The sequence below is a fragment of the Stegodyphus dumicola genome, chromosome 3 (assembly GCF_044657685.1).
Source record: "Stegodyphus dumicola isolate Sdum_Otavi_A_Nest chromosome 3, ASM4465768v1".
Lineage (NCBI taxonomy): Eukaryota > Metazoa > Arthropoda > Arachnida > Araneae > Eresidae > Stegodyphus > Stegodyphus dumicola.
The window spans coordinates 214,930,804-214,953,178 of NC_140770.1; the positions used below are offsets into that span (position 1 = coordinate 214,930,804).

Sequence of the window (22,375 nt, forward strand, 5' to 3'; positions counted from 1 at the left end):
TGCAAAGAGGTTCAGTGCTTGCTGTACATTCTCCTGCAGCCTGTGTCTTCCAGTGACCAAAAGCAAAAAGTCGTCGGCAAATGCCTGGACTTTGACAGTCTCATCACCATTGTAAAGATCAAATATCGTGTTGGCAACCAGGTTCCATAAGACTGGGCCCAGGCATGAGCCCTGGGAACAGCCATGCTGCAGTCGTCATTGAAATTGACCATTTGGCATTGTTATCTGTATTTGCCGATCAGCAAATAGCTGCGAAGAATCCTGAGGATTTCAATCGGGCACTGAATTCGGTCTAGACATCTGGCCACCAGAGTGAATTGAATGCTCCTTGGATGTAGACCGACACGACTGCTGTGTGCTGATCGTTATTTCGGTTTTCTTTAATTGTGTCCAACAGAGTGGTTAGAGCATGCTCTGTTGAAGTACCCTGTTTAAAACCAAACTGAGCTGTGACCTTCGAAAGGGAGAAGGCCATGACACTTTATAAACATGGCGGAGGTTTCCGTCCGATGTAATCGTCGGAAAGTCATCTGGATTTTAAATTTTCGTCGGAAATATAACTTTATTGTGTTGTTTAGTTAATTAAAATAGCTGAAAGAAAGGATGCTTTATATGCATTATTTTAACTTTTTAGGCTTTTTACAGGTATTTTAATTAACTTTGCGCATAAATATAATTGAAAGAACCGCAGAACAAACGAACATTTAAAAAAAATTTAAACGCTGAATGAAAATTGCCACTATCATGATAAATTGAGAAGGTGTTCTTAAGATAATAATTAATATTTTACCTAGGCTCAAGTATTAATTTATTTGCGTTTCAGAGCAAAATATATAAATATCTCCAAAACGTTTGTAAATGAAATACTATATAAATTAGCTAATAAATGTGATTAAAAATATTTCATACAAGAAACATACCTAAATTTTATAACAAAAAAGGCCTTCCAACATTCATATTTGAAATAACATAACAAACAACATACACAACTGGCAATATTTAAAAAAAAACACATAAACTATGCAGTGTTTGAGAGTTACCAGAAAAAAGTAACAGAACTGCTATTTCCAATACTGGATACTGTGCAGAAATGATTTGAATAATATATACAATAGTAAGAACTGCACATTTAAATGTGCTCTTCATTAAATAGCACACAACAAAATGTTTTTCCCATTTATCATGAATTTTATTGCTATCACAAGCATGTACAAAATATAACAATGAAAATGGAATGTATTCAAATGAAATAATTAAAAAACATAACTTGCAACATTTGTATTTATACTACGAGATATATTACAAATTCCAAGAGAAAAATAACAGAGCTGCAATTTGCAATTAATGTAAAATGTAATGTTTTTTAAATATTATATTATTAAAAATGCAATAATTATGGATTACAATATTTAGTAGTAATGCTGATGTTTCTTAACACCATATCTTTCATCATATGGTGCATATATATATGTATATGCACTATATGATATTTCAATCATATGGTGCATATACATATTTTTAGCTTCAAAACTTTAGGATAATGGGAATTACGATTATCATTTATATGCTTTTTAAAATCATTAACCTTTCTTTGCATATTACATGGAAGAGCTTTCAATAATATACACAATAACTTTCTATGTGCATTAAAATCTGCTCTTCATTAAACAACATGTCAAAATATTTTTTTTAATTTATTGCTTCCTTATTATCACATATATCAAATTAAGCAACAAAGCTAAAATTATGCTTAAATAGAATAACAAAAATCATATAATCAAACATTCATAGTTTTTGTTATTTATAGTGGTTTTTTAACATCTCCTCTTTCTATCATACCTTAACATATTCTATTCTTTGAAATAATCGTGATAATTTCATTCAAAAAATACATTTTCTAAAATCAGTAAAGTTTTTCGCATAAACTGCATAGAAAATCTTTAAATATACACAGTAGCATACCATATGCATTAAAGACTCTCTTCACGAAATAGCATACAGTGAAGCTTTTTTTTAATCCCATTTATCATGAATTTTCCTGCTATTACAAATATATACAAAAATTAAGCAATGGAAACAATATACTTTAATAGTAAAAACTCTAAATTCAAACATTCATATTTATACTATGGTCATACCTTATCAAATACATATAACTTATCTTTTAAATGGCATAAACTATGCAGTGCTTGGAGTTACAAATATAATAAAATTAATAAAACTACATTTTACAATTAAGAAAATAAAAATATTTAATGCTTTTTTAAATTTCTTTAGTTTTCGTTCATTTGAAGCAGAAAACTTACTGTCTTCTAATACTTTGGTATAATTGTTTAAACAAATGTTTGCAAATGTATTTAGCATTTTGATGACAAAATTTAAAAAATCACAGTTGCAAGACTGACATATTTCATTACCAAGTAGCCCACTATTACTTATAAATGTTTTTAAAAGTGAAATAATGACTGAATGCTGATTTTGGCATTTTTGAAAATGTGTTTCATATTTCTTTGATATACGTTTTCTAAATGTGCAATAACTATGGATTATAATATTAAAAACTAGTATGAACGGTTTCTTAAGACCATCTCTACTTACCATATCTAAATATGTGCACTTATCTTTGTTTTCTGTTGTTTGAGATAATGGAAGATTATCATAATCTTCCCCCTTAAATCAATAAACTAAACAAACTTAATATATTTTCTTTGCAGATTACACACTGCAGTTTCAAAGAACAACCAGCTATACAATAACCAGCTAACACAATAACCAAGCTATATATATTAAAGCTTGCTGTTCATTCATTGATACAGCCGTTAAATATGCATGGATATTCATCGTCTTTTAATTTTGGACGTTTTCTTGGAATTCTTAAATTCGCCCGATTTTTATCCATGAATACATCGTCACACACAATCATATCTTTGCGAAAATGTTTGCGAAACAACACTTCATTTAGATGGTATGAAATTTGCACGAGGAATCTACGGCACCAAAGCTGCTCTTTTGCTTCATGCTTTGGAAATTTGTACACACTCGCATAATTTTCAGTTCCAGCATAATTAGAATTGCACTTCGTACACAACAATGGTCAGTCATTGCTACAAAATTAACAAAGTCAGCACTAAACAACAAACTATATTGAAAAATTTAGAGCTTTAAAAGAACGTACACACACCTTGTGGTAGTTGCAAAACTAATGGTGGAAAAACGATGGACGGAAAGCATGACTCATCTCTGACTTGTTCGACGAGTGTCGGCCTTCTCCCTCTCGAAGGTCATGGCTGAGCTTGGTGTATTATAGTTCTTTTGCTTAAGAAATGATTGAGTCTGCTCAGTATTACTCATTCAACTACTTTACTAATGGCTGGTAGCAGACTCGCAGGCCTGTAGGATCTTGGATCAACGCGGCCCCTCTCAACCTTCAGAAAGAGAACTATCTCGGCTATTTTCATAGTTGTTGGGAAATGACCCGGTCTCCAACATGTGCCGCATAATTTAATCAACAGCTTTGGGCATGCTTGATGCACAACCTTGATTAAGATATTGTCAAGGCCGTCTGAGCCTGGTGCCTTGTTATTGACTAGGGCCTTGACTGTTCTGCGCAATTCTTTTGGCGTTGGCAGCTTCGAGTCTCAGCGGTAGTCCGATTACTGTTATCATAGTGTTTCCTGATATCCGCCTGTCGTGCTGAGTCTGTCTCCTGTGTGTCATTGCGAAAGATAGCTTCAATTATGTAGCCCAAAATTTCTTTGCTAGTGGTGCCAAGTTGCAAAGCTGCTAACTATAGTGGACGAAATACTTTCGCACAGGCTACTTGCTGTACCTTACCATAAAGCTCTATGACTCTGCTGCAATGGTTTTGCCACACTTCCAGTTTGTTATGAATGGTTAGTTTTTTGTAACTAGTGTGTTCCATTCTGTAAAGCTGCATTCTACTTTGCCTGACAGCAGGGTCTATTTCTGCCTGTGCTCTTCTGCGTAAAAGACTATCTTACACATTCTGCTAGCCCCAAAAATTATATATGATAAATGTTTAACCTTCCAGCACGCACGCTTAAAAATTTTACATGAGCACGCGCGCGTCGTATTTTTTACGACATCCATTATTTTACCATTTTTGGTACAAAAAAACGACAGAAATGAGTGAATATTGATAATAAATTTGTTAAGGAATAAAATATCAATCTTATTATTGCAAAATACAAATGATATCACATTCAAATATAAGTAAATTATTTTAAAGTTCTTATGTTAGCGAGATGGAAATGCAGTGATGTATTTCATTATTGAAAATTTTAAATTTATTATTTAATAATTATATTTTAAAATCGAAGCTCATTTTAATATTCATCAAAGACAAGTCTAGACAATAAAGGAAAACACGTTGGTAGGAAAAAAAGTAAGTTTAGCATTACTTCTTCTGCAAGGAAATTTACTTCTTACTGGTTACAAAAACGCACTTTAAACTAACTTTAATGTTTTTATTTATTTCTAAAAAATAGAAATAAAAGAAAATAAGGAATGGAAATTGCTATTGTTCTCTCATCCAAAGGTTTCCTTGTCTTCATCAGAAAATCCTTTACTGGTTACAAAAACGCACTTTAAACTAACTTTAATGTTTTTATTTATTTCTAAAAAATAGAAATAAAAGAAAATAAGGAATGGAAATTGCTATTGTTCTCTCATCCAAAGGTTTCCTTGTCTTCATCAGAAAATCCTTAAAGAATTCGAGCAAAATCAGCTGGTTGCACATATTTTTTTGCCATGAAAACCGATATAAAATTTACAGAGCCAAATGTATTCAAATTAAAATAATACATGGCAATTAATAACACAAAATTATAAAATATTTGAGAAAAAAATATTTTCCGAATTTTTAACTTTTATGAAAAAGCTGTCATGTAGCACAAAAGCCCAGTTAAAAAAAAAAAAGGTCAAATGACTTCCTGTTGGCACATTCCATGATGTGGGAAAGGGTAAAAAGGAGGAATAGAAATGACCTTCAGACGTCTCAGCTTCGATATGCGAAAAATGTGCATTAGAAACGGAATTTGTCATAAATTTATTGCATACACGTGCGTGCTGGAAGGTTAAATAAATCTCCTTCCCTGCCAAAATAAAGTCCTCAGACATACTAAAAGCTATTACTGTGTGATGCATTTCATTGTTTTTTCTTTCTTAGGAAGTAGGAGGTAGCATGAAATGTTTAGTAGTCTAAATATTACTATTGTCAGTAAAGTTCGCAGGACTGTTGCCATAATTAGTAATGTTCAGCTCACCAATTAATGATCCTTGGTCTAGTCCAAATAATGTTCTCTGCTTACTGTACATAGCTGTCAGCTGTTTTAGCTTCTCAGAAGCAAGCAATGAAAGCTTCTTCTAAAGTGCTATCCAGCTGAACTGTCACAGCTTTTTAGATTTCTACAATATTTTGACATTTCAGGCTATTTCTCAGCATGAAGATAAAAAGAAGTCATTTATGACAAATCATGAGAATATAGAGGATGTAGGAAATCGTGATGTTTTTGTACTGGTACCATTGCCTAGATACTTTGAAATCAAGTTATCTGAATTGTCTAATGGCAATATTCGCAATAAAGTTCGCAGGACTGTTGCCATAATTAGTAATGTTCAGCTGACCAATTAATGATCCTTGGTCTAGTCCAAATAATGTTCTCTGCTTACTGTACATAGCTGTCAGCTGTTTTAGCTTCTCAGAAGCAAGCAATGAAAGCTTCTTCTAAAGTGCTATCCAGCTGAACTGTCACAGCTTTTTAGATTTCTACAATATTCTGACATTTCAGGCTATTTCTCAGCATGAAGATAAAAAGAAGTCATTTATGACAAATCATGAGAATATAGAGGATGTAGGAAATCGTGATGTTTTTGTACTGGTACCATTGCCTAGATACTTTGAAATCAAGTTATCTGAATTGTCTAATGGCAATATTCGCAATAAAGTTCGCAGGACTGTTGCCATAATTAGTAATGTTCAGCTGACCAATTAATGATCCTTGGTCTAGTCCAAATAATGTTCTCTGCTTACTGTACATAGCTGTCAGCTGTTTTAGCTTCTCAGAAGCAAGCAATGAAAGCTTCTTCTAAAGTGCTATCCAGCTGAACTGTCACAGCTTTTTAGATTTCTACAATATTCTGACATTTCAGGCTATTTCTCAGCATGAAGATAAAAAGAAGTCATTTATGACAAATCATGAGAATATAGAGGATGTAGGAAATCGTGATGTTTTTGTACTGGTACCATTGCCTAGATACTTTGAAATCAAGTTATCTGAATTGTCTAATGGCAATATTCCAATACCTTAACATAAAAGCTGTGGCTCCATCATCTGACTTCGAGACAAGAATTCATTGTGCTGTTCACTTCTTGTATGAATAAATATTTTGAACATTGTCGTCATTCTCCATAGTTGTCATTACTTTCCTCCCCCCCCTCCAGGTTTTTTGTAAACCATGGCCTCATTTAGTCTGAATGCTTTGTTTGAGGGCACATTCAAAGCAATAAATATCATTTTTAATGATAATTTTGGGATGAATATTGTATTATTTCTGCCCATTTCCAATGTTCGATAGCATTTGTACTTCTGTTCCTGTATCTTTCTTCTTTTTTAATAAGGACATGAAATCTGTTGACAGACATTTCTATTTGTGTCAAACACATCTCTGTTCATTCCTTATTCTGTTTCTTCAGTGATCTGTGCTATTGAAGGCCAGCTTAATCGAATATCATCTTCCATTGAAGTCTTGTTTCCCTTAAACATCTTCTACCATTCAAATATGTGGTGCTTTTGATAATGCCTGGCTATTTTGCTGGCTTGCTGTAATTGTTTAAAATTAGGCAAAAAAGCAATCTTAGGTTAGTATAGGTTTTGAAATCATTACATGCATAAAAAATATAATTCCTGAATTATATCCCATGTTGCTGTAGAAATTTTTATCAGCTTAACCCCTTTGCGCCGACTGTCACGTATACGTGCCAGCAACGAACGCACTTATCTACCGGCCGACACGCAGGCGTGCCAGAGCAATGTTGCGTTTTCTACCAAATGTCACGTGTTTGTGCCAGTACCTTGGAACGTTTTTCAAACTATAATTTCTGCCACAAAATGGCACTGTATGCCCATATGGTTTCAGAGAGCTTCTACTCGAAATGAGAGAAGCATGACTCACATACACGTGTTTTTGATTATATAAACAAACGGGGAACTAAATGTTTCCGAATGGCGTGATTTATGACGTCTCTTTAAATCGCACTTTATTCGCACGTGGTAGTTGTTTATTGTAAGTAGAAGTTTTAGATGCGCTAAAGCGTTGAGTATTTCGGTTTACAGTTCAGTTTTTAGAAAATAATTAGATCTTGTTAGACATCAATTCTTTCTGTTTTTACCGTTTCAATGTCGAAGCGTCGAAAATGTTTAACAGAGCAGGAAATAGCAGAAATGATGCAAAATATTTCAGATATTGATTCTGAAATTCTGATATTCTGATATTGATTCTGAAAGATTAACTGAAAGACATTTTCCAAAACTTTGTTCAGAAGAGACTGATAAGAAAATGAGACGACGATGCTTCGTTTGTTCACATTCCCGGAAAAATCCTCCAAAACGGCAAATGAGTTATTACGAGTTCAAGGAATGTAACGTAGGACTGTGTGTAGATCCCTGTTTTAAAATTTTTTGTACGAAAAGAGAATTTTAAGTAATATATTTAGTTTTCAGATGTATAATGTTAAAAATCATAAAATGGTGAGTAATTAAAATAAAATGGGTAAAATATGCATTTACACAAGAAATAAGGTAATTAAAGTATATATATAAAAATATCTATAAAGCATAAGCCGTTTAAATACTCTATAGAGCATTATTAAACAATGTGTTGATACTTTGAAAATTTCATTGATTTAGGCTTAGTAGCAAAAAAGCTCCTGGCCCTGGAGAGACGCTCGCGGAAGACACTGCCAACCTCCGCGATAAGCGCACGTTTTCGCTACCCGGGTCGAAGGGGTTAATGTTGAAGTTAAGGTTAACTCTGCTCAAATTTCATGACAAACATGTCCTTCATATAGCTCCAAGTAGATGTACCAACAGCTGAAACTTTTTCTTTCTTTCTTTCCCCCCCCCTTCAAATTCAGCCTCTTACATGATGAATGCATTAAAACCTCATTCACTTGTTTAATTCTGCTTTATAATTCAAAAATGTATGCACCTAATTTACATCACCGTTTACATTTTTCATGTTGTTTGCTATTACTTATATTACTGATAATCTAAAGAAGCTTTTATTTTACCTAATATTATAATATATTTAGTTTAGATATTGTTTTATTGTGTGCTCTTGAGTGCATGAAATAATTTGTGTAATGTTTTTATAATTATTCATGTTTTCTGTGATCAGGCTTTCCTGAAAATCCATTTAATTATTTTCATTAAGTATAATTTACTATTTTTATTATGTGCTCATGTAATACATGCTCATGGTTTATGGTTGATTATTCATATATTTTAAGTAAGATAAATTTACTATGCTAACTTATGCTGCTAATTCTGTGCATGTAATTTTATAATCATCCATAATATTAACTTATTTTTATTCAAATGTGTATTTTATTATAGGGCACATTTGGTGTCATTTGTCAAAGATTATAGGTCACAGAGAAAGGGAAAACTGTCGGGTTTAACACTAGAGACTATAATTAATGAAGTCAGTGAATTTATTGAATCACAAGGAAAAGCAGAGTGCAGTGTAAGCTTTTTCAGTTGATTTATTCCTTAATCTGTATAAAATATAGCTAGTATTCTGCATGCAAACCTAAATAAATGTTTTACCTTTTTATTATAATATATAGGCCGACTGTGACTACTGTATTGAGCATACAGAGAATTTGCTCAAGGCTTCTCATGGATCTGCTGTTATTTTTATGTGTTACAAATACTAGCTATGCAGTAAATAATGCATTAAAAAAGCAAGTATGACTATGTAGCAAAATGAAAGGACAATTTAAATTTGTATTCTGTCATATAAATTTGTAATTAATTAGAGAATTATATAATTTACCATTAATAACGTAACCATATAAGTAGGATCCCAAAATTCATCCACTTTCAAATTAATAAATACCCTTGTTCTTAACTGCACTTTTACAAGTGCTCATACAACTTCTGAGAGCATTTTTATAGACCTTTTGTAAGGATTGTTGTGTCTTATCTCAAATATTTTTACACAATACCATTTCTGCAGATTGTATTTCATTAGTGGAAAGTAAGATTGCAAGTTTATGCTTAAATATTTAAAACCACTGGTTATAACCAACATGACATCAATTACTGCCTGCCATAAAATTGACAATAACTGGCAAAATTTCAAAATAATTATTAAACAGAAACTTATTGAAATACAATAAATAACAGAGGAAAATATATTTTAAAACATAAACAAATTGAGCTACAATTTTTATAAAAAGATTACCTAGCAGCAGATTTGTCCAGATCTTCTCCATGAAAAGTAGTCTGCAGCTGAAGAACAATTTTGTTGCTGTTTCAAAATCCTAGGTACTTCTTAATTTATTATGAATAAATGAAAAGATGGAGAATATTTTAAACTCACCTGTACTTGCAAGCAGTTTCATTGTTGTCCAAACACAAGTCATGAAATCTGCATTTGCAGTTGTTTTCTTTAAACTTAACTGCTGTGTGAAGACTGAAATATTTCGTAAGAGTTCATTGGAAAAATATGTAATAGGTGATTTTAATTGAAAAGCTATGGTATAAGACACAAAGTAATCCATTGATACTTTCTTCTCTCTCATTTTAGATACCATATACATGGAGGGAGGGTTTTATAATGCTAAGTAGTAATTTTGTACAGCTGGGAATGCATTTCTTGTGAATTAATTAGCATTATTATTACAAAAAATTTGAATTAAAAGTTTTTTAAATTTTAGTGATTTGGAGTACAACATTACATCAATTTCTTTACCAAAAATGAATGTAAGTACACGAGAAAATCTACAAATGGAGTTAGTTAGTTTACACTGTAATGTAAATCTTATTCAAAGATTTTAAAATACAAATTTGATTAACTTTTATTTGCACTAGTCCAAAGTTACAAATTTTGTAACTTTGGTTACAAATTTTTGCAGTAAGAATAATTACATTGTAATTTGGGAGTACATTTGCATGTGAACAGTTCCCTTCCCCCCATAGTTAAAAATTAATAAGTCCCAAGAAAAAAGAACCCAGATGGCTAATGAGTATCTATAATTCATGTAGATGCTTTCTAGGAACTTTTTCCTGAGACTACAGACTTTATCAAAATCAAAATGGTGGGAGGTGTTGTAACTGAAATTTGCAACAAGGAATAAATTCAGAGTTATTTGCATACGAGTATGTATATTTTCTGTATGAGGCAGAGAAAGATGTAATAAATAAAAGGAAGAGAATAAGATTGACATTACTTATTCACAAGTTTTATCCTTCTTGGGAAATTTTTGGTAATGTATTTAGTTTTAGTTAAAAGTAAGTTCTTTAATGGTCTTCAATATATTTATTTGAATAAATGTCAGTCTAAAAACTGTAAATATGTTTGAATACCAAAGTGTAACCAATATAAATTTCTCGGAGATAGAGTTTAGATAATAAATAAAAAAATAAATCTGAATATTTTGGTGACATTATTATTATTACTGTTTTATGCATGTCTTTACAAATATGTAGTCAATTATTTTGCTTGAAGCAAAAAATTAGGGGGAATTAAAAATCCTACATATATATTTTGTTTTTTATTTGGGCCCTCAGTTGCTTTTAAATCTTGCATTCAGCCCATTTGCAGTTTGAGTTTTTTTTTTTTTTTTTTTTTTTTTTTAAAGAGCACTGCTGTACAGTATTTGACTCTGTACTTACTGTTTCTCAGCATTAGTGTATTCCTTTAAGCCAAGTACTTTCTCTGCCATAATTTCTGAAATATTTTTTGTTGTATACCTGTTTCATAACAGATGTTCAGATGCTAGAGTAATACCTTGCATAGGAAGATTAAGATATGCAGAACTGGCATAATGCCAAGGTGCATAATATGCATGTTGACTATAACAGAAGTTGTAAGAACCGAAAAGCCTCCTTTTCTCTCTCATTTATGTTATTTTATGTTCACTATAACAAGAGCTTTCATTTTATCCTAATATTCTTTTTCTGCTTATACTATTACTGCCTTAGCTATCTATCTGTACAAAATTATTTACAGTTCCCTCCCCCCCCCTTGAGCGCGTGTATTAGCAGAATTAAAGAAAATATGTGCATTCAGTTTCTAATGCTGTTCATACTTATATGCTCAGTGCCAGTATGAAGAGTTAGTAACAATTTCTGCATTATAGATGGATGTTATTCCTGCTGTCAAGAGCCACTGTAAATATTTTACTGTGGACTTTCTTTTCAATCTCTGACTTAATTCCTCATACACTCATCTGTTCAACACATTGCTAAGCATTTAATATTTATTGATTTGTGAATTATCAAGGTAGTTATTTCCTCTTAGGGGGGGGTGTAACATAGTGTTAGCAAACTGATCATTTATGTTAAAGATTGATGCTATGGCTAGGACAACTTCAAAATTTGTCTTGTGTGTAAATATGTACTGCTTGAGTATGTGCAAAAACATTTCCATTAATCTAACAAACTATTAAATCAAAGAAATAATTTCAATAAAATATTAATTAGTTTATATTTTTTGCCCTGAAATGAAACAGAAATTAAGGTATTAACAGATATAATTCTTTGCATTTGTCTAATACAAGATTTGCATCTGCCCTTTCGTATCAAAAGGAAGTCTTACAACTCTTCGTGAAACTTATACTAGGTGCCTATGGATCTGAATTTCTTTTCATAGACACACCATTTCATGCCCATATCAAGCATACCTGCTCAATGAATGTTTTGAATCAGCATTGAACAAATAAAACCTTTTTTTTTTAGTTAAATCTTCTAGAAAACTTACATGCACCTAAAACAGATGCTTAGCATGCACCTAAAACAGATGCTACTTGGAAAAATTCTCCTTTTAAAAATCTGTCTTTTGAAGACTGTATTGTTAGAAAAGTGTAATTTACTCTTCTAAAACTCTAATTAACTACCTCACTAAGAGCATGAAATCGTGTTGTTATTTATATGTCTGAGTTGGGAGTTATCCCATTCCATGTTAATGCAAAAAATCAGCATTTGTTTCTAAAATATTTGTGGGGAGAGGAAATTTTCATGAAGTATTTGATTTTTAGTTATGTATTTATATGTTATGATAGATGTTAGTGTAAATAAATTCATGCAATTATTGTTCAGTAATTTTTGAAAAATCAGTTTTTCATTCATGTTAACACAATTTTGGACACCATTGTATGTTATTTTTGTTATGCAATGACATTAAAATACTCGTTACTTCTTACAGAGAATTTAATTTATGTATTAAGTGATTTAAGTAAGCATATACATACTTCAGGCAAAGGGTAAGTTATTCAAAGATGATTCATAAATGCACAGTAGTGTTGGAGTGGAAACAGATTTGTATAGAATGTATATAGTTGTGGAACAGGTAAAACCTCTGTTTGAAGAATTTGGCATTCGGGAATAAAAGAGGAATCAATCAACATAGTTAGCCTTTCCTGCAGTTAAATGAAACTAAGATGATATCCCATGAACTGCCTCTGTATCAGGCAAGAGAATCAGGTGATGTCCAAAATTCTCAATAGAGGAGGATATACAGACTCGGCTTGCCACAGCTCAGAGCACCAATCACAAAGTGCACAGAATTTAAAAACTCTCATTTAAGCCCCCGGTGCTGAAATGGCAATCCAGGGCCAGCACTCACAGATTAAAAGAGGCCATGAAGAAGGGGGGAATATTGTTAATGGCCATCATGCTACCTACTTGGATGGCCAAAACCTCTACCAGCCAGGACAACATTTCTAGCAGTATATATGAGTTAAATATATGCCCCCAGAGTGGCTACTGTCTTGTAAAATACTCAGTGTATGCAACCTCAGGGTGTGACTGCAGAGGAAATAGTATAGAAGGTTTTAGTAATTTTGAGTTAGCAGATACTCATCTAGCATATGGAGCAACTGATTATAATGGACAAGCTGCTAGGTGCCTGTACACTGAGCAGTACAAAAATACGTGAATTCTGAGTCACAAGCTGTTTCCATGGCACATCGAAAATTGTGCAATATGAGATCTTTTGGAACGAGAAAAAAAAATCAAGAACAAATGACATGGATACCTGAAGCAGAAGAGATAGTGCTCTTATGCAGAAAGGAATCCAGCTCAGCACGCACACAAGCGATCGCTACCTGTTTCCCAATTCATTGTCTGGAGAATCCTGCATTCAAACCACTTGTAGATCCATACCATGACCATACAAGAACTGCTTCCTGCTGACTGGTAGAAGCAAAATGCGCAATGAAACCCCATCTTCCAGCTGCTATTCACTGACTAGACGCACTTTAGAAGATAAGGCTGCTAGACACATGTATGGGCAGTGGAACCCCAGCGTTAGGGGAACATGTGCAGCACACCACCAGTTTTCTGTCCGTGTTTGAATAGGCATTGTTGGTGACCACCTAATAGGCATAGGCTTATGTGTGTTTATCTGGACAGTCGTATAAGATTTTCTCTGAGCAAGTCTTGTCTAAATTGTTAAATAAGCAAAGCATCTGGCAGCCACGGCACAGTGTATTTGCAGCAATGATGGTATCCAAGCCCATTTGACTCTTTTTCTTTGGTAACACTTGAATTCAACATTTGATCAAAGGTGAATTAGTTATGTTGTTCCTGTTCATTAACCTGTATCTTATCCAGACCTGACTTGCCCAGATTTCTTTCTCTGGGGTTACCTGAAGACCCTGGTGTGCGGAACACTTGGTGGCCAGTGAGGAGCTAATGCAATCATAAGGTTCCCTATATGTTCCAAAAAATGTGATTGTATGCTGTGCTGTTGTCGTGCTTGTATTGCAGCTGGCAGCTATAACTCCGAATGCGTACTGTGACCTCTGAATGTTGTAACTGTAACAATTTGCTGACTAAAATATCATTATTCATATCACTCTCTTTCATTTCTTGTGTTTTCTTCTCTGCACACTAGCACATGAATATTGTGTTTCCACCCCTACATTTCTATCTAATTCCAAATCCTACCTCTCAGTCACCTTGAAGTGTGTACACTCTTAAACAAATCACCGTGTATAAGTTAAGTAGTGTTATTAAATTGTTTGCAAATAATAGTTCATTTTTTCTAGGTATCTGAAGCTGCTAAGAAAAGTCGATTACTCCAGAACAGAGTACTGGTCAATAAAAAGATTGCCTGTGATGAGCCTGTTGTTGTAGAAAATGCCCCAGCTCCAAAGAAAGCTGCTTGGAATGTTAGAAATGATTCAAATAAGAACTGGTCTGGAAGTAGTATTGAAGATTGTGTTATCTGTTGTGAAGAAATGAATTTTTCAACTGCATATAAAGCTGATTGTGGGCATCGATTTCATTTAACAGTAAGAAAATTTTGACCTAGATTGATAATTGATTTCATCATCTTAATTTGGCAATAGTAAATAGAGCAGCTGTATGAAAATTATGAGTATATTTATGTATATTATGTTTTTTAGTCTCTCATTATATTTAATTATTATTAAGCAGTACCACATCCATATGCCTTTATTGTTCATTTAGCCATCTGATTAAATATTTGGATTTCATTAAAAAATTAATGAGGAAAATTTTTTTCTGTGTGATTATAGAGCTGCTTATTGCTTAGTAAGTTGTTGTTTTTTCAAATTTAAATAACTGTTGATAAATAATACTTAAAATTGAATTTGAGAGATCACAAAATAACTGAAAATTGTAAAAATAATTTGTCTTTATCTGAAGTCAGCAAGAGTCTTCTAACTAATGCTGTGACTATAACACAGCATTAGTTAGAAGACTCTTGCTGACTTCAGATATGTCTATGATTGCCAGATGGTGAACTCTGTTAGGAACACTTGCTTTGTCACTCTAGAATTGAGGCAACTCTAGAATTGAGGCTGCAGGAATGCTTTTTGACCAGTATAGGAGCCTCATACATGCGTAATGAACTGATGGTGAGGAAACAGAGTTGAACATGTTGACATACAACAACAAAGATATGGTATTGAACGATCTTGCCAACTTCTCTAACGTGCATCTTATTCATACCACATCTTGTGCACTTTCATTTCATACTTGTGCTTTATAAGCATTGGTCTTGCTGATTTTATCTTGAAGCTCTGTGGGAAACAGGAACACAAAACTCTAAACACTTTATTTCAAAAATGAATTTCACATAAAATGTAATATGTGATAAAACCAGCTTATTCTTCACATAAATTTATTTTTCTAAAATGCATTTAACTACCATTCTGAATTTAAGAAGTAATTTTGTAATTCAAAGTATATTCAATTTTTAATTCTTAATCCAATACTTGATTCAGTTTGCATTTCAAAAATGATTCATCATTTAATATTACACGAAAAGACACGTCATTTTTTGGTAACCTTTTACTTCAACAACAGCTTTAAAGAAACTGAACTTCAGAGAGAGGATGTAATATAGTATGCAATTACAGTCAAAAGTCGTTAATTCAGATACCCGTAATTCGGAATGATCTATAATCCGGACCTCAAAACTAAAAACTTTCTGCACATGCGCCGCGTTGACACATGCGCATAGGCGTTTACGCGTGCGCGTAAGACCTTTTACGACTGCGCATATGAGTGTGCGCAAGTGCAGAATACGTTTTCGCGTGCGCGTTTTATGTATAATGGACGTATAAGCTAAAATTATCTAATTATCTATTTCAGTTAATGTTGATGATTGCGTTGTTCCTTAATTTTCGAATTGGATCCGGCTTATTATTTTTTGCAGACTGTAAGAGCAATTTTATAAAAGTAAGCTTAAACTTTCGATTATATCAAATAGAATTTCCGATATATATTTGTTAATATGTAAAGGATCTAAAGCGAAAGTATGTTTTGAAATCCGAAATCTGTTTATCAATTTCACCCTGCTCGGTGGGGGGAACGCTGTGGAGGGCGCATAATGAATTGGAAGTTGATCTGTCAGCACTATCCTTATCTTCAGCGCAGATGTTTTTATTTTATTTGGCTTATAATTCCTTACCAAATGTAGTATTTCATCTCGATATGCTCCGTCTTTGATATGATTTAAAACAAGTTTGATATGATTTAAAACAAAAAATGTTGATGATTGCGTTGTTCCTTAATCTTTGAATTGGATCCGGCTTATTATTTTTTGCAGACTGTATAATAATATACTGTATAATGTATTTTATAAAAGTAAGCTTGAACTTTCGATTATGTGAAATAGAATTTCTGATGCTGGAGCTCCCAAAGGATCTAGAAAACAAAAGTATGTTTCGATGTCCATCAAACAAAAAAAACGAGTTGCTAAAAAAAATGGATAAAGGTATATCCTTTGTTTATCTAACCATTCCGAAATCTGTTGAAATCTGTTTATCAATTTCTCGCTGCTCTGCGCGGGGGGAGGGACATAGCAGGGTGCAATGAACTGGAAGTTGATCTGTCAGCACTATCGTTCTTCAGGGCAGATGTTTTTATTTTATTTGGCTTATAATTCCTTACCAAATGTAGTATTTCATCTCGATATGCTCCGTCTTTGATATGATTTAAAACATGTTTCTCGTCATTATAATTCGCTTCCAATAGCGAAGAAAGTGACAGAGGTTATTGAAAACGAAGAAATTTTGATTGACAAATTAGTCGGTGTTCTCGACACAGCAATTATAGGACTTGAACAGCGGAACTTTGTAACTGAACAAGAAATTATGTCTGTTGAATAGAATTAAAGAGAAAGTATTATCACATGAAACGAAGCAAAACTTAACAACTTACATTGAAAGAAATGTTTAATAAAGTAAACAAATAAATATTAAGCTTTTTCTTTTTGCAAATTTTGATACCCTTTAGATCATAATTGTTCTTTATTTCATAAATTACGGTTTCATATTTTTAATTTTAGAATTTCTGCATGCCATCTTACGAGATTTAAACTGATGATCTATAATCCGGAAAAATCGATAATCCGGAATCGCCAAAGTCCCGACGAGTCCGGATTAACGACTTTTGACTGTAGTTAATATTAAGCGCATCAAATTGTGCTAGTAGATAACCACATAATATCTACTCCTTTCTTACTGTTTCTTACTGAATTACTTAGCTGTTTCACAGATAATGTAGTAGCATATCTACTTAAATTTTTATACACATCTATACATTATGCATATAATAAAAATAATTTTGTACTATTTTATAATTTTACTGTGAAATATTATTTTTTCACTTATGCTTTTTTCAAATTATAGTACTTATCATGATTAGGGGAATAATAATATTATGATATGAATTTCTACTGTTATTTGTGCTAATTTCAGAAAGTTAAATTGTTTTGTCCAGGTATTTTCCATTAACGTCCATTTATTTTGTCCAAGTAAATTTTTTTCCCTTCAAATATTTTCTGCTATTTACCTTTGTGTGTTTGAGGTTAAACTAAAATGTGAATTTTGTTTGTATGAAGTGCAATAAATCACCAAATATGGTTTGATTTTATGAAACAAAGAATGGTTTCATAAAAACATGTTAACAGTTTGTAATAAATTCTGTCCAGGCTACGTAATTAATAACTTTTATTAATTTGTAGCCAGTATTATTTCTTGTGAATATATATTTGGTGATGATATTACTTTACCACAAGTTCAAAGAATTTTATATCAGAGTATTTTTGAAGGTTTGTTAAACTTTTGGAATGCAGAGAAAGTTGTTTTTTTTTTAACCATATAAAGTCACCAAGCATTTGTCTTTCAGTATTCATAAACAGTATCAATGACATAAATCAATTTTCCAAATATATTAAACAAGAGATATTATATAAATACAGTCAAAAGTCGTTAATTTGGACACCCATAATCCGGAATGATCTATAATCCGGACCTCAAAGCTAAAATCTTTCTGCGCATGCGCCGCGTTGACGCATGCTCATAGGCGTTTTACGCGTGCGCGCAAGACATTTACGACTGCGCATATGCGTCTGCGCAAGCGCAGAATACTTTTTCACGTGCACGTTTAATGTATAACGGACGGTATAAGCTAAAATTATGTAATTATCTATTTCAGTTAATGTTGATGATTGCGTTGTTCCTTAATCTTTGAATTGGATCCGGCTTATTATTTTTTGCAGACTGTATAATAATATACTGTATACTGTATTTTATAAAAGTAAGCTTGAACTTTCGATTATGTGAAATAGAATTTCTGATGCTGGAGCTCCCAAAGGATCTAGAAAACAAAAGTATGTTTCGATGTCCATCAAACAAAAAAAACGAGTTGCTAAAAAAAATGGATAAAGGTATATCCTTTGTTTATCTAACCATTCCGAAATCTGTTGAAATCTGTTTATGAATTTCTCGCTGCTCTGCGCGGGGGAGGGACATAGCAGGGTGCAATGAACTGGAAGTTGATCTGTCAGCACTATCGTTCTTCAGGGCAGATGTTTTTATTTTATTCGGCTTATAATTCCTTACTAAATGTAGTATTTAATCTCGATGTACTCCGTCTTTGATATGATTTAAATCAAATTCCTCGTCTTTATAAATATCACGAATACAAATCAAATAGTTTTCTGGTTGCAATTTTCTAATTTTGGCTATGCGTAAGGTATGCTTTACGCATGCGCGCGTTGAAAGAAATGTTTAATAAAGTAAACAAATAAATATTAAGCTTCTTTTTTTGTAAATTTTGATATCCTTTAGATCATAATTGCTCATTATTTTATAAATTACGGTTTCATATTTTTAATTTTATAATTTCTGCATGCCATCTTACCAGATTTAAACTGATGATCTATAATCTGGAAAAATCAATAATCCGGAATCGCCGAAGTTCCGACGAGTCCGGATTAAAGACTTTTGACTGTAGTATTTACAATGTATTGTATCAAAATCTTGTTTCTTTAATTCAAAAATGTAATCTCATGAAACATTATTAACGCAATCAAAATATAGTTGGTTTGTAAACATAAGTATGAATTTAAAAATATAGGTAAAACTTATTTATGACTTACAACTTGTTTGTATGGTAAAAGTTTTTCTTCCCTACATAAATTGTAAATTCTTAGCCACAAAACTACTAGTATAAATGTTGGGCTAAAAAAAATCACAATCTGCTTGGCAGTTCTCCAGAAATTGTACCCCTCCCTCATTTATATCAGGATGCATTGAATTATTTAACTTAATGTAAAATGTGAGTATTTTTCTTTAAATCTAGTTCTGTAATTTCTAGTTACATTTTTTAAAAACATGGTATAAGGAGATAAATAAATGGGGGAGGGAAATGGCACTTTGTATATTAAGTGTATTTCTGTTCTCATTTCATATTTAAAATAATATGTCATTTGTTTGATTATCAATAGAAATGGATAATTTCTGACCTTCAACTAGCACAATTGCAAATTAGCAATTTAACTCATTTTCTTTTCTCCTTGCACATAAAGAAATTTGCATCATCTTCACAAATCAGTAAATTTAGACATGATATTAACTTTATTCTGCGAAATTCATAGTCTACATTTATTTAAAAAAATTTCAATAATATTTTAGATATTACTTTAATTTTGAAAATTTTATAGCTTCATATATGTGGATTTGATATCTAGTTTTCTGCACCTCAAGAAATCTTTTATTTTATTTTAGTGTATACGTGAGTGGCTTAATAAGAAGAGTGACTGTCCCATTTGCCGTGTTTATTTGCTACTGCCAGAAGATTACCCAGCTCTTTCTTAAATATTTTTATTTTGTTAATTAAAATTATATATTTGTAATAAAATATAAAAATAAAAGGTTGTACATTTCAGCCTTGTTCTTGTGTCTTTTACTAGAAAAGTTTTGTACATTTTCGTGTAAACACTGTTTTAATTTTGAAGGTACTGAACATATTAATTCATCTAATTACAGGATTATGTGGAGAATTGTGACTTTTTATCATGACTTATAGCTTGGTATCAGAATTCCAATAATCGCACTCTAAATTTAAATTATTAGATCTACAATATGTTACCCATTTCCTATATATCCAGTATTACATTTAGTTCAACTTGTCATTCTCCAGGTAGCACTTCATTTTTATCTTATAGCATTAGCTCGCTGCTTACTAGTAACTACCTGCATTTTCCTGAAGTATATATAGGTATTTTTTTCTCACCTTGTTAACCCTTACAGTGAATACTAAAAGAAACAAGGATGATATCAAGTCTACAAGTATTAAAAAGAAACATAAGTGATTAGCTTAGAGTTTAATTGAGTGTGAAGTAAGCGTAACCAAAATCAAAATTGCAAGAGAGTATGGTTTAAATAAATCAACTATTCACCATATTGTAGATCATATTGCAAACTACAAGCAACTATAACAATGTGCATCTGAGTCCCAAGGTGAACAGAACCATGTTATGATTTAAGTGGTATTACTGTCATTGGAGCTATAGAAGGTAGTAACTAAAAGGAAATTCCATATAGTAAAATTTAAGGGGAGGGGAAAGAGTTTTCATAAGCCGAAATGATTTCAGCCGTGAAATTCTTGACGAAGCTGTCAATATAATTTCCCAAGTTTATTGCTGGAAGCGTGTACTGGGTATTGTTTAGAGCTTTGCAAATTTTTGCCGGTAAGTAATAATGGCTCTATTGTCAGGTGAAATATAACAACTAATGTCCGGGAAGATCCAAACAGGATCATGATCTCGTGGTAATTCGTCCGACACAGAAAAATCCTGTGGATAACTGATATTTCTAAACAATCTATGATTCTGCTGGAACCAACATTAGATGGTGATGGAGTGAATGGAGCTGCTATTTGACTCCTGGCAGACTGCCAAACTGAATACAATGTATCCTGTGGCGTTGGAACTGTAGTAGTTCCATGTATGGTTCGTAAACCAATGATGTGAAAATTTGGAACTTACCTAATGATGAAACATCTTCTACACAATTTCTTCAGGAATGAGGAATTATTCACTCTGAAAGAAAATGCAAAGCCATAAAATGAAATTCTTCAATTTAGAGGAAGCACTGAAATGGAAATGTGAAGGTATAACGTGCTGGGGGGAAAAAAAGGATTTTGTTCTAAAAATTCGTTTGAAGGCTCAAGAATCAGTTTCTTAACAGCAATTCCTTTAATTTATTCATGGTTTCTAGAATTAAATTCCACTGAATTTCGATGGTATCAGCTTGATATGAATCATTGCCAGGGCTTAATTTCTAAAATCAAAAGTGCCAGAGCCTTACAGAACACCGCCCAAAAAATTAATAATGAAAAAGTAATAAATAAATAAAAATTAAACAAATAAATAAAATTAATAATTAAAATAATATTTAAATAAAATTTAAAAGCATGTAAGGAGATAAACAAAAATTTAATAAATGATTACATTTATGATGAATAGTTAAATTACAAAATAAAATAAATCCCTTTTTATTTAAGATTGCATTTGGAATTACCATTTCATAAAAAATAACTTAGCCGGGCTACTGTTAAATTTAAGCTTGAATAAAAAATATAATATAGTATTTCAAAGGATGACATAAAGACCATTTTTTTGCACACCAATAAAAAATAGGTTAAATGGTTAAAGCCTTACTATAAGAATAGAAAGAATGCTAGAAATAGCAACAAAGTATCAAAAGATATACGGTTGCTATGAGAAGTCTACGATCATTTAATTTCTGTAAAGCAGATTTGACTAAGTTATGTTATGTGGCAAGAAAAAGTAGTTTTCATAGGAGTAATAAAAATATAAATTTATTTACAGAATTGCAGGTTCGTAGCGAGTTATACTTTTATATACCACTATCTTACGGTGGAAGAACAACACGATGTTGTCAATCCGCTGCAGCTGAGTATTGGCATCGAAAGGTGTAGCTCGTCAATAACCAATATTCTCCCACCTTAATTTAACTTGATCCAAAGAAGTTAATATATATTTTAACATTAAAATCTCTATTTTCTGAAGCAAAAAAAACTAATACTTAAGCAAAGTATCAATTTTTCTCTATTAACACCTTAACTGCCGCGGAAAACGCACAAGATTCATTTCCCAGTGCCACGTTTTCACACAGTCGTGCGTAGTTTTATGCGATGTATTAGGGGGAAAATAAGTGCAAGTTTTACTTTCTAAAAACTGTTTACTTTCACAAAATAAAGAATAAAAGAAAAAAAATGAATGCACAAAATTTAATGTTTAGAGTAAAAGTATAATAAAAAAGATCTCTAAAATGGAGTTT

At 32.2% G+C, this 22,375-nt stretch overlaps 2 protein-coding genes across 8 annotated transcripts in view; one reads left to right on the top strand and one right to left on the bottom strand.

Annotated features, from left to right (window-relative positions):
* The window catches only part of LOC118203893 (uncharacterized), a 233,753-nt gene extending 213,798 nt beyond the window's left edge, over positions 1 to 19,955 (top strand). For all 5 annotated transcript variants that reach the window (XM_085813843.1, XM_085813842.1, XM_085813846.1 and 2 more), the window contains 3 exons: positions 8,637 to 8,766; positions 14,300 to 14,545; positions 19,796 to 19,955. In XM_085813843.1, the coding sequence (XP_085669969.1) occupies positions 8,637 to 8,766; positions 14,300 to 14,545; positions 19,796 to 19,885 (466 nt within the window). In that variant the 3' untranslated portion in view covers positions 19,886 to 19,955. The remainder of the gene's footprint in view (positions 1 to 8,636; positions 8,767 to 14,299; positions 14,546 to 19,795) is intronic.
* The window catches only part of LOC118195135 (uncharacterized), a 171,420-nt gene that overhangs the window by 27,591 nt on the left and 121,454 nt on the right, over positions 1 to 22,375 (bottom strand). For 2 of the 3 annotated variants that reach the window (XM_085813847.1, XM_085813848.1), the window contains one exon: positions 21,058 to 21,111. The gene's annotated coding sequence lies outside the window, so the exon portion shown is untranslated. Of the gene's footprint in view, positions 1 to 14,690; positions 15,299 to 21,057; positions 21,112 to 22,375 lie in introns of those variants that run through there. The other variant, XR_015040409.1, reaches the window with a different exon arrangement.